Raw genomic sequence first — 13,166 nt, 5'->3', positions numbered from 1 at the left:
TTTAAAAGCAATCAAGTGTTATGCAATTCAAGCTATCGATAGTTTTATTAAGTAGGCCTATATGTTTAAAACCATGTCCATATATGTGGTAGTGTGGAAAGTTTTTCTATCGGCACTTGGAGACCGTGACACAGAAATTTCAATTTATACCCTTTTAAAAATAAATATGAATGGGCATTTTGTTCCACACGCCACCAATCCAACAACATGGATTATTTTTCCCGAGCGATAAGAGAACAGGAGATCTTTGCCCCGCCTACTTTAAGTTGCCATAAATTGACACGCGCGAGCAAATTTTCTCTTCGTGTTGGTGCGCTCCGAGAAATAGTTACTTGACAACAAATTCGCTGAAAGGTAAGGTTTTAGTTGTACACGCTACTAGTTTAGAATTAGTAAGGATGTCTTATGCTATACCCTATTATTTCTGTTGCTATCAAATAGTTTAAAACTACATTTCCTGGAATATTTTTTATTATTTAAGCATATAGAACAGAAAATCCAATTACGTTTGGTGCATATATGACGCCGCACCCCGCATTGGTTTCACTACGCTGGTTTATCCAGGTCAAAAACAAAGCCATGATTTTGAAAGTGGAACACTTTTGACGGGCTCGTACCGATCTCGGTTTTCATTGGCTTATCACAAGTATAGAATTCCCCAACAAGTGTTCACGTGAGATTCGCAATTTTTTAAACAAATTTAACTGTCTTGATTGAGGGGTCGTCTCATATCTCCAAAACATATTTATATCCATAGAGGTATGGTACAACGCCTTTCCAGGGGTCGGTGAGTGGGGGATTTGCCTTGAAATTTTGACAGTGGTCGGCTGTTGGCATACGCGTTACATGTAAGGGGGTGTTACTAATTACGTAACGCTCTAGGGGTAGAGGAAGAGGGTACTGTGTTCGATTTACGTAACATTTTTCAAGACTATATGTTATTTTTATTATTTACTTAGACCTAAAAAGGTTTTTTTTGGAAATGAGCGGTCAGTCTAGGATCGATCCCCATCGGCGGGTATACAAAAAGACCATGGTATGTGATATCCTGTCTGTGTGATTGTACATATAAACAATCCCTTGCTAAAAAAAAAAATGTAGCGGTTTTCCAAGGCGCGTATGCAGGGATTTCAGCGGGGTTGGGGTTATAGACTGTTAAGCGAAGTTTATATGGGGCCATGCTCCCCCAAAAAATATATTTAAATTTTTTTTAAGCTTGGGCAAGTAAGGGTTTCGACCTCCAATACCCTCCCCCTGCACATGCACCCGATTCCTCTCTAAGATTATAGGTCAAAATTACTAAATTGTTGACATCCAAAAACAGATGGAAGGAAGGATAGGATATGTTTTATTTAACGACGCACTCAACACATTTTATTTACGGTTGTATGGGGTCGGATGATTATTCAATCAATATGCTTTATCTTTGATGTCGTTAACCACCCCCCCCCCCCCCCCCACACACACACACCTCAACTTTACCATTTCCAAACGAAATAATATTTATTTGAATGTGTCGATTTTAACATGTAAAATTAAGAAGTGAAAACGTTCATTGTCTACTTTAGTATATTTTATTCTAAAAATATATACATGATTAATGTGTTACTAGTATCAAACCGGTTTTAACTACAGCGCAAGATTTCTCTTTTAATTGTTTGAGACGAACCCTACAATTTGCAATCGGCAAACGCACGTGTTAACTGAAACTGACAACAGGCTGTCGTTTGTGCTTTTCCGACCTATGGCGGCACAGGCGACGAATCAAGCGTATACGTTTGACGATATCCGTTCATAGCGAACACACACAACTTTTTTAAAAGTGCATTTGAGCTTGTATTTCACATTTGTACATGATGTTATAATATGGTAACCAGATAATGTAACTTTAATGCATGAAAAACAAATGGAAATAAAACTTTCAAAAATGTTTAGTTATAACTATTTGGAAAGTTTAAGGAATTTGAAGAAATGTTACATTTTGCATTCGAAAAGTTTAAAGAACTTGACAAAAATTATTTATTTATTTGTTTGACTGTTTTGTTGTTGCTGTTACTGGGTTTGTTTGGTGTTTTTGGTGTTTGTTGGTTTCTTGGGGTTGTTTGTTATTGGGTTGGTGATTGTGATCCATATTCCTGTTGAAACGTTGGTCTGTGTCTGTAATTTGTCTGTCTGTATGTCTGTCTGGCTGTCTTCACAGCTGCTTCAAACCTCAATTTCTCTTAAAGCTTTCAAGCAATTTATTAAATATTTGGGGGCGGGACATAGACCAGTGGTAAAGCGCAGTCGGTCTGGGATGAATCCCCCTCGGTGGGCCCATTGGGATATTTCTCATTCCAGCCAGAGCACCACGATTGGTATATCAAAGGATGGTGCATATTAAAAATCCTTTGCTGCTAATGTTCGACATCCAATAGCTGATGATTAATAAATCAGTGTGTTCCAGTGCAAACTATTTTGACTGGTTCCCAGTGACAAATTGCTAGCTGACCTTACCACTGGTCTACCGCCAGATAGACACAAAATACGAGAACAAATGGTTAACAAATTGGTCTTGTTTTTATTTCGGGGACTATAGAGGAAAACTTTCCTTGGTGCCGCCATGGTCACAATTCGAATATGATTATTAACTTATGCTAGGTTCAAACTACCAACTGCCACGACAAAATTGGTCAACTTTCTGCTCTCACGACTTCTACGACTGTCTAGTTGCTAGTTTGAGCGCTCTTACAACTCGATTCCCATCGCATAACCCACTATATGTTAATCTGAGCGCACCAGTCGGGAATTGGGAAACTTACAATACAACCGTCGAGTTGGCCAACTTCGTTGTGACAGATGACAGTCTGATCCTAGCAATTAGGTATCGGGAGCGGGTGAGGGTGGGCGTAACAGGTGGGTCAGATTATTCGATGCACTCACTCCAAGTTGAGAGGTGATCCAAACATGGATTTGCATTAGTAATTTGTTTTTTTTGTTTTTACTCCGATATTTCGCAAGAACATATAATTATCTCTTATTAAAACACTGTTTTAACACTTCTAGATTATAATAAACTGTTTTATTAACTCCCCCCCCCCCCCCCCCCCGACTTTGCGCCCCTCTAGTTACCAGCATGTTCTGACGGCCATGAATGTTCGCTTTCAGTTTATTTTGTGCTGTAGGCCTATTTTTTAGTTTTCGTTTCAGATTTGAAGACAAAATGTTCCGTCTGGTTCTTTTGTCTATCTTCGTGATTTCCACGGGTAAGTTCATTTCATTTGTTTTAATATATTCACGCACGGTGGAGAAGGGGAGCCACCTCGCCCCAAAAATATTATTGGTAATAAATCTTAAGGCAGAGATGAAGTTTACTTGTAGAATGCAGGAAATTTCAGAACATCTAGTTTTCAAAATGTACGGGGGAGCACACGTGACACCCACCAACACCCTAGAAACGTTGCTCTACGCCCTCGATTTCAGTGAGCAACCCCCCCCCCCCCCCCCCCCCCAATGTCTACTTGTTTTCGCCGTACCTGTTATTTCCACAAAGTTTTTCAAACATTCTATTTAATATTGATATCAGTATTAAAATGTTTGTTAAATCATGGGTCGAAATTGTCTGAAATTCCTGTCGGATCATCGGTCCAGCAACGTACTAATTCTGCCGACCCGAATCAAAACCTGTCAAAATATAATAATTGACTCGGACAAATGTGTGAATAATTGCCAGTCTGTCAGGACGACAGACAAAACAAATCGTCCGGCCCGTGGTGATGTTGACCGGCAAAAACCGCTCGATACGGCAGTATTTCGACCCCTGTAAGTATAAATACTGAGTGCATGTTAACCGTGTTAACTTATTTAAGAGTTAAACGGTTCCAGCGCAGTGAAATGTATTTTTGGTATCATTGTAGACTACACGTAACTGAACAAAATACTAAAATTAACTAATATGTATTGGCCATGCATCATGGTTTTCGGGTAGAAGCTTTAAAGGTGTGGTGATATATGTTAGTGTCATATTTCGCTCTTTTAGCGTGTGTTTGTGAGAAAGAACTACAAGTTAATCTAATGCAATACGTTCGAGATTAACTCGAGAATATCGACATTGTACTTAGCTCGAGTGTCCTCTAGCGTTATGTTACTGTGTTGCTAAGTACTATGAAATGACAGTGGCTTTATCCCAAAATCCTACGTTCAAAAGTTGAAAATAGAGAAAAATCTACAGGAGCGGATTCAGGATAGGACATGGAGGAGGCGCACACCCCCATTTTTTTTGTTCGCAGGCGTAAACGAAAAATAATAAATAAAAGCCTGTTCAAACACCTCTGACCACCCACCTCCCACCCTCGATCCGCGCCTGAACTACTTCACATATCCACACCCTGACACTTAAGACAATGGCCAAGACGAAAATTATGTCGTAGGAAAAGATCTTCACGGCAATTTTGCCGTTAATGTGTTAAAGTAGAGTTTAATTTGCCGATGTCCGTGTCTAATAGCCCGGGTTGCATATCTAAGAAACTAATAGCATGTGCTATCGTATCGTTGGCATGATATACTGTAATAATCATACACTGTTGCCAGACGAGGATTTAGGGTTATCCCTATTCAACTGTTTGCTGGTTGATTTTAAATAGGAAATTGTCACATTTTTAGTAAGAATAAGCATATAAACGTCCCCAGCTGGTGACGTCGGACAGTTAGCGGCTCGAACATAGATGTGTAATTTGACATATTTAATCAACTCTCGTGATTAGATGACGACTAAAAAGCATATGTTCATTTCTGACATAAAAACTTCTCAGTATTTAATGAACGCTACAGAAATTGTCGTTATGACGTCATTACAAAACAACCCTGTTCTTTGCTTAACCTATGACGTATTTCTGCCAGAAAATTTGCGACCGGTATATCGGTGATTTTACCACCTGAAATATTTAGTAGAGAACCAATCAGATTCGTTCTTACAAATGTGTTGAATTAGAATACTATTTGACTGTCGTTTACCAATGATTTGACAGATGACGCGTGGTTGTGTCCCCTTAGTTAATAATAATCTGTTTCACTTTTCAGTGCACGGTCAGTTTCCTAGCCCACTGTTCGACTGTGTAAATCGAGCAGCGCAACAGTGTCCTGCTCCTGCTACCTGCGATACAACTGAAAAAATATGCTCAGGTTGTCCATTCGGAATGCATGGATACGCCTGTCATCTTGGTAAGTAGCTCGTGTGTTCTGTATTCTGTTTATATCGAGTGGCTTCCATAAACCAAAAACCCTACTGAATATGGAATTATTTAAACAGTATGTTGACTGTAACTTTGATGTTTCCTACCAATTTACTATATGGTTATTCGCCATATTTGGTGAATTTTTTTTTTTTTTTTTTTTCATTTTAACTTATTTACGTGCTTATTTCTAATTATTGTCCGAACCAAATTGTTAACGACTACAAAAAATTACTCTCCTATCTTTAATTGCCGTTAGATTTCCTCCAAAGTTTGTCCAGACAGAAATCTTGAAACAAACATTACAATGACACAGATTCCACATACCAGATGATAACTATGTCACCTATATCGACTTCGCTGAGAGCGCATAGGGCAAAAAGCATGTAATTTTGTGCCAGCTGTCATTTAAAAAAAAAAAATTAATATTCTTCAAGAGGGGGTGAAAGAATAGGACTTAATCTCAGGGCACAATATGTCACGAGAACAGCCATTCTGTTCGCGTGTCGATTACGCAAAATTAAATTTACGCGAACCGCAAATCGGTTACGTCGTGACCTGTAGACGTTCAGAAATTAAAACCTGCAGACTTCACGATTACCTGAAGTTTATTCATGCAGACATACTTGATGCGCGGCAAACCAGTAGACAACGGTATATTGCAACGGTTGTAACTTGCGACCGAAGGCTCAGAATAGAGACGAGCCAAAGGTTTTAAAGAAATGTGCACGGACCTCTAAGGTGCCTAAATTATTTGCTGCTATTTTATCTCTTAAAGGAATATATGTAGACATAATATTGGATTACCTATAATTTTTCAAAGGTTGAAAACGGTTTTAACATTAAAAAAATCCAAAAATGTCGCAAAAGCTGAAAAAATACTAACATCGCATAATGAGCTTTATATAACAAACATTTGGAACGTCACTGTAGTATAGAAGTACCAGCGATAAAGTGAAAGTAGCATCGCCACCGCAAAATATCAGTGTCAAATTGTGGTCTTTCTTTTTATAAGATTTATTTTTATTAAACTAATCATGCACCAATGAGTAGCCTGTTTTATAGTTCAGAGGAACTGGACATTTGTTGTTTGGGTTTTTGGTGGGTTTTTTTTTTAATCTACTGTATACTAAATTTTACATATCAGTGACAAATGGTAGCCTTTATTTGTTATTTATAAAAGAACATTATTAGTCTAATCATGCACCAGGGAATGGGCATTTTTTCTCCAAATGTATCAATTTTGTTTCAGTACTGGGCTGATATTTAATCCTTTTACAATAGTGTTAACTTCCGCAAGCTGCACAAAGGTTCTAGAATACGGTGGCCCGATGCCCGAGGACAGTGGTTTTTAGATTCAGGCAACTAAAAATTGCTTTTTGCTATCTCGATGGCAAGTGGTGAATAATAATAATAATAATAATAATAATAATAATACATCTACAACGCTACGATCGTACGAAAACAGAAGAAACATCTGCAAGTCACTTCTTTCGATTTGCAAGCATTAAAGAAACTGTTTTATAAAACGTTTTCTTTTTTCTTTTGTTTTAACTTTATGTCTGAGCTAAAAATTATGTACTTAAAATATAATTTCAACGTAACTTTGAGGTAACCAATCAGTTATCCACCGAACAAGGTTTTTTTTTTTTTTTTTTTTTTTTTTTTTACAAGTTTTATTGCCAACCCCTTGTTTACAATTAGAACAACACATGCCAAGGGTAAAACATGGGTTGTGTACATAAAAATAATAAAACAACATAATATAATACTTTAGGGTACTGGCTTGCAAACCCCACCTCATCCCACCCCCTCTCCATCCCCGCGCCTCTCTCTCTCTCTCTCTCTCTCTCTCTCTCTCTCTCTCTCTCTCTCTCTCTCTCTCTCTCTCTCTCTCTCTCTCTCTCTCTCTCTCTTACATATCTAATCAATGTAGCTATCCATTTATCTTTCTCTCACGCATAAAAAACAACACACTTTCATCCTTTACCATTCTATGATTCTCCTGTTCAAAGAAAACTTTGTTCTATCAGAAATGGTACGAAACTATATTATTACTATATTATTACACACTTGTAACTTCTGAAAAGCCAAATTCTGCAATATCAAAATGGCAAAATTATTTTATTTCAGACCTTAATTGGCACATTATTTTATTTAAAACCATTTGTAACCACGCAAGAAATAAAACTTAGATGGTTCCAATATAGAATACTTCATAGAATATTAACTACTAATAGTTTCGCATATAAATTAAAATTAATTGACAGTAAAACGTGTACGTTTTGTCATGAAGGAAAAGAATCTATAGTGCATTTATTTTGGGAATGTAAAATTGTTAAGAACCTTTGGAATGATTATTTAAATTGGTTATCAAACTCATGTAAGCATATAGGTAATTTAAAGCTTTCTCTTGAGCTAGTGATATTTGGATGTAAAGATAATATTAAAACAGATAATGTTTTTGACCTGCTGCTATTATTAGCTAAATATTTTTTATATAAATGTAAAGTGCAAAGGGTCCAATTAAATATTATACACTTAAAAAACGAAGCTAAACAAATCTATAAAGTAGAAAAATTTATTTATCTTAGTAAGAACAATCTTAATAAATTATTCACCAAGTGGTCAGTGTATTATTCTCTCTTTGAGATATATGTAATATACTTAGAGAATAACTAACGAGCTACGAGGAATTATAATTATCTGTCCCGAGTGAATGAATGTTTTACAACATTCATTCACGAGGGACAGATAATTTGTAACTCCTCGTAGCGAGTTGGTTATTCTCTTTATTACCCATTGTCAGTTTTAACTGATTTTAATGTAAAAATTCCTCTGCAGTCTACAACAAATCCATCAGCCATTACGTCATATAACCTTACGCGCATTACATGACGTAATGTAAGTGACGTCATATCATAACGCCGTTCCTTCCACAGCCAAATGCTTACAGTACAAAATATTACAACTGTATTTGCTTTTGAAAATAATTATTTTTATATATTACTAAAGCCGCTGCTTATGAAAATATACCATTTCATGTTTACGAAACAAATGAGTCCATTTGTTTTTGTAAATCTTTGTAGATCGTATAACGTATGTGCAATCTGACTCATGAATGAAAACATTATATGAATGAAAGAGAAGTTCCGGCCATGGCAAGCAACCAACCAAACGTCGTGATTTTTAAGCCAGCCAATCAGTGGCTGCAGAAGCAATCTGCACACTGTGCAGAGATCCAAAAAACATTACCACGTATGAGTAATAATATATTTTATCTACTAGTTGTAATAAATAGCATATTTCACTAATATTCTTAAGATACCATTTCTTATATCTCGTTGATTACGAACGATCTAGCATGGAAAACAAAGAACGATGGTCGTTTGTCTTTGATAAATAACTGCCCACAACGATAAAACTATTAGGTTAGATGAGTATATTGTTTACCTTCTAGATTCTAAGGTTAATCCTGATCAGGCCACCTGCTCAGTCAAGTGTCAGAATGGAGGATCGTGTCTGTTGGTGGACGGCACCACCTGTCAATGTACTCCTGACTATACCGGTTACCAGTGTCAGACACCCAGAAGTAAGTGGACAGTGCAGTGCTACTAGTCTATACAGATCCAGAGGGATCTAGCGGGTCCAGACGTGGGGGTGGTGTTACTGGGGTCCTCTCATCTGTTTGAAGTGCCTTTTTTTAATGGCTTTTATACAATATATAACACTAAACTGTCTTGAAAATGCGTTTCTGGGTAGTACTCAACCAAATATCTTCTGGCTGAGTCAAAGTGTTTGATAGAGCAGTTAACACTATAAGTCCTGTGATTGGTGATAAATGTGAGTGTGATGGTTGTAAAAAAAATAGTTTCATTTGGGCAAAAAATGTATGCAACTTTATTTCATCTAGTACCACTGTGTCAAGTAGCCTTGTGCTTAAAATATGTATAGGGTACTTGTAAAAAAAAGTACTTAAATTTTGTGCGGAACTAGGGTAGTCATAGACGCTACCCGTTATCTCTGAAATGAGCAGCTTGACCCCCATTTTTTTCTGATTCACTTTAAGGATGAGGGTTGGTAGTATTTATATCCGTGGTGTTTGTTTGATTGATACGCGGCAGGTAGGCGTTTTAGCTACATATGTTACTATTATCGTCTATGGGATTGGTTTGGTAGTAAAACCCTATAGGCATCTTTATTACAATTTTGCGGAGAGCATGCCCTATGGAGTTTTTTTTTTTTTCCTGTACCAACCAGTGCACGTGGAACTTTAAGAGGGGGACCGAACCCTCTTGGTAGACACATTGTCTGATTTGTTGCGGGAGATTTTCAGTACCAACCAGTGCTACATGACTGATATATATAAAACCAACCAGTGCTATGTGCCATCTTATCTCTGAGAGAGTCAGTATAACATATCTCTTGTTCCACGACTATATATATATATATATATATATATATATATATATATATATATATATATATATATATAAACCCTGTTGTATGTGCCATTCTGTCTCTGGGAGAGTTCTATAAAATATATCTTGCTCCACGACTGATATATAAAAAGTGGCTGTGTCATCCTGTCTCTGGCAAAGTCCGTATAAAATATCTCTTGCTCCATGACTGATATAAAAAAAAACCCAGTGGTATGTACCATCCTGTCTCTGGGAAAGTCCGTATGAAATATTTCTTGCTCCACGACTGATATATAAAAACCAGTGGTATGTGCCATTCTGTCTCTGGGAGAATCTGTATAAAATATTTCTTGCTCCACAACTGATCTAGATAGATAGATAGATAGATAGATAGATATATTAGATATATATATATATATATATATAATTATATATATATATATATATATATATATATATATATAAACCCAGTGGTATTTGCCATTCTGTCTGCCAGAGTCCGTATAAAATAACTCTTGCTGCTAACAGAAAAATATATCAGGTTTTCTTTGAAGACTACGTGTCAAAATTTCCAAATGTTTGACGCTCAATAGCCGATGATTAATTAATCAATGTTAAACAACAGAAACTTTAAAATTCGAACTTTGAGATGTTACTTTGGGAATATTGCTTACTGTTAATGTAAATACGTTCCATATAATTTCCATATACTTACCTTTTTTGACACCCAATAGCCGATATGTATTTTTGTGCTGGGGTGCCATTAAACATTCATTCATTCATTCAAGTATTCATTACTGGGTTTTGGGCTATTTATTTAGTTTACAGTATGTGAAAAAGAAGGGCTTAAAGACCCTCAATATCTTAAAAGTTATTGGCAAGACCGAATGGGGAGCAGATCGAAAGGTTATGCTCCGACTTTATATATCTTTAGTTCAGTTTAAACTTGATTATGGGTGCATTGTGTATGGATCAGCACGTAAGTCTTAATTGTAAATGCTAGATCCTATACACAACCAGGGACTTAGGCTTTGTCTTGGTGCTTTCAAAACATCTCCTGTGGAGAGCTTGTACGTCGATACATATGAAACTAGTTTGGGTGCTAGACGTGCAAAGCTTTCTCTGCAGTAAGCTACAAAGATTAAATCAGTGCCAAAACATCCTGCACACAATGCTCTGTTTGATAACAAATATATGAAGTTATTTGATGCGAAACCGAACGCGATTCGAACATTTGGTTTTTGCATTAAGCAGTTTTTATCAGTTTCCAACATTGATTTAACAGACATTTTGGAAACGCCTTCATATTTTATTTTGCCACCTTGGTGTATCAAACCACCAAAAATTGTATTCGATCTTGTGCATCTAAAGAAAGATCGTACAAATGCAGTTATTTATAAACAACATTTCATGGAAATCAAAGAGATTATATCCCTGTTTACACAGACGGATCACGGGATGGGAATTCAGTGGCTTCTGCTACAGTTTTTCCACCAGACGCAATAATTTCCATGAGGTTTCCAGATTCAGCATCAATCTTTACTGCTGAAATTTGGGCAATCATTAAAGCCCTGAAACAGATTAAGGATTCATGTGCATCCAAATATATTATTTTTACAGACTCACTTTCTTGTCTCCAAGCTTTACAGTACATGGAATTGGAGCATCCCTTAGTTGGGATGGTGATACGAAAGTGTGTCTTTTTATCAATTGCCAATACAGATTTTATATTTTGTTGGGTACCCAACTATGTTGGCATTAAGGGTAATGAAAAGGCAGATGTTGCTGCCAAGTCTGCTTTGAACTTGCCCCGTGTCCATGTTCGTGTCCCATACAGTGATTTTAAATTCCATATTAACCAATATATGTTTTTGACTTGGCAAGCTTCATTCTGTCAAGGCAGTCCTGGAAGAGTGGCAGTCGTCCTGCAGGCGGTGCAGGAAGGCTGAAGTAGTCTTGTTCCGTGCCCGCATCGGCCATACATATTTAACAACTGCATTTATTTTAAAGAAGGACCCTGCTCCTCAGTGTGAACATTGTCAGTGTACACTGACTGTGCGCCACATTTTGGTGGAGTGTAATCATCTCAATCCGACGAGAAAGTATATATTTGGCAACAAAAATGTTTTGGAATCCTTTAAATTCCATTCAGAAATAATAGTAAAATATTTGAAACATTTTGACTTCTATATAAAGTTTTAAAATTTATTTATCTCGATTTTATGTATTGTATTATACTTTCCCCCCATGGCTCATTACACTGTGGTTTTACATAGATATAGCTAAATAATATTTTCATATACTTACCATTTGTGACACCCAATAGCCGATTTGTATTTTTGTGCTGGGGTGTCGTTAAACATTCATTAATTCATTCATTTGCAGTTTCTCTTACTTGTGGAGCACCCAATCCACCAGATGGTACTAGCACTATGGGCATTGATGTCAATAGCATCATTGGGTTTGATAAGGCTAACGGTCAGGTGATCGTGGAAGGTGCTGACCCAACTAACACTGAGGACAAGGAATGTTTCGGAACGCATGGAGCCGGTACACTAACAGTAACCAATGATTATGAAACAGTAGATCAGAAGTCACCGACCTGTAACCAGGCTACTGTCGAAGATGGTGTAAGTCATTAATGTTCAACTGTTGAAATGTTATACGTCTTAGTGGACTCTCCGACTTCAGGGGCGGGGCGTAGCCCAGTGGTAAAGCGGTCGCTTGATGCGCGGTCGGTCTGGTATCAATCCCCAACGGTGGACCCATTGGGCTACTATAGGATATTAAACGAGGTTCTATTTCATATCAGGTTTATGTTCCGAGTGAAATAATTTACAGTTGTCACGAGCTTTAGCGAGTGACAATGAAAATAATTTCACTCAGGCCATAAACATGATATGAAATGGTAGCGAGTTTAATATCCTATTTATTACCCATAATCGATCTTAATTTATATCACTCAACTCGTTTGGTTGGCGTTCCGATAATGTTGTTGTGCGCCAATCGATGACGTCATCGTGTGAAGTTGAAATGTTACGTCCCACTTGGCGTTCTAGTGGGACCTATCACTTTGATATGTACCAATATATTTTTAACCATATGGGTAATAATTTCTCATTCCAGCCAGCGCACCACGACTGGTATATCAAAGGCCATGGTATGCGCTGACCAGTCTGTGGGATGGTGCATATAAAATATTCCTTGCTACTAATGGGAAAATGTAGCAGGTTTCCCCTCTAAGACTGAAAAACAATTACCAAATATTTGAAGCCAACAACCGATGATTAATAAATGAATGTGCTCTAGTGGTTTCGTTAAACAAGACAAGCTAACTTACTTTGACTTCAGGTATCTGTTAGTTGGTTTCTTAAAATTAAGTGTTATCGCGTGTCAAGATTATCACACTGATTTTCACACAGGTCTATCATATTGGATTCTTATCTTACTGGCAAGGCCTATTTTAGGTCTGTGTCAGTGGATCTTACCAAACCCTGTGTTATTTCGATCAGACTGATTTCAGCAAGGTGTAAGT

At 37.1% G+C, this 13,166-nt stretch overlaps 1 protein-coding gene across 2 annotated transcripts in view; it reads left to right on the top strand.

Annotated features, from left to right (window-relative positions):
* Positions 1-304: 304 nt before the first annotated feature.
* LOC121384974 overlaps positions 305-13,166 on the top strand; it is a 29,724-nt gene continuing 16,862 nt past the window's right edge. The window contains exons 1-5 of one of the 2 annotated variants that reach the window (XM_041515480.1): positions 305-354; positions 3,190-3,245; positions 5,059-5,199; positions 8,671-8,802; positions 12,017-12,261. In XM_041515480.1, the coding sequence (XP_041371414.1) occupies positions 3,203-3,245; positions 5,059-5,199; positions 8,671-8,802; positions 12,017-12,261 (561 nt within the window). In that variant the 5' untranslated portion in view covers positions 305-354; positions 3,190-3,202. Of the gene's footprint in view, positions 355-3,177; positions 3,246-5,058; positions 5,200-8,670; positions 8,803-12,016; positions 12,262-13,166 lie in introns of both variants that reach the window. The other variant, XM_041515481.1, reaches the window with a different exon arrangement.

The sequence above is a fragment of the Gigantopelta aegis genome, chromosome 11, assembly GCF_016097555.1.
Source record: "Gigantopelta aegis isolate Gae_Host chromosome 11, Gae_host_genome, whole genome shotgun sequence".
In the NCBI taxonomy this organism is placed as follows: Eukaryota; Metazoa; Mollusca; class Gastropoda; order Neomphalida; family Peltospiridae; genus Gigantopelta; species Gigantopelta aegis.
The sequence above is the reverse complement of the archived record's forward strand: the minus strand, read 5'-3'. Positions and strand labels throughout refer to the sequence as shown.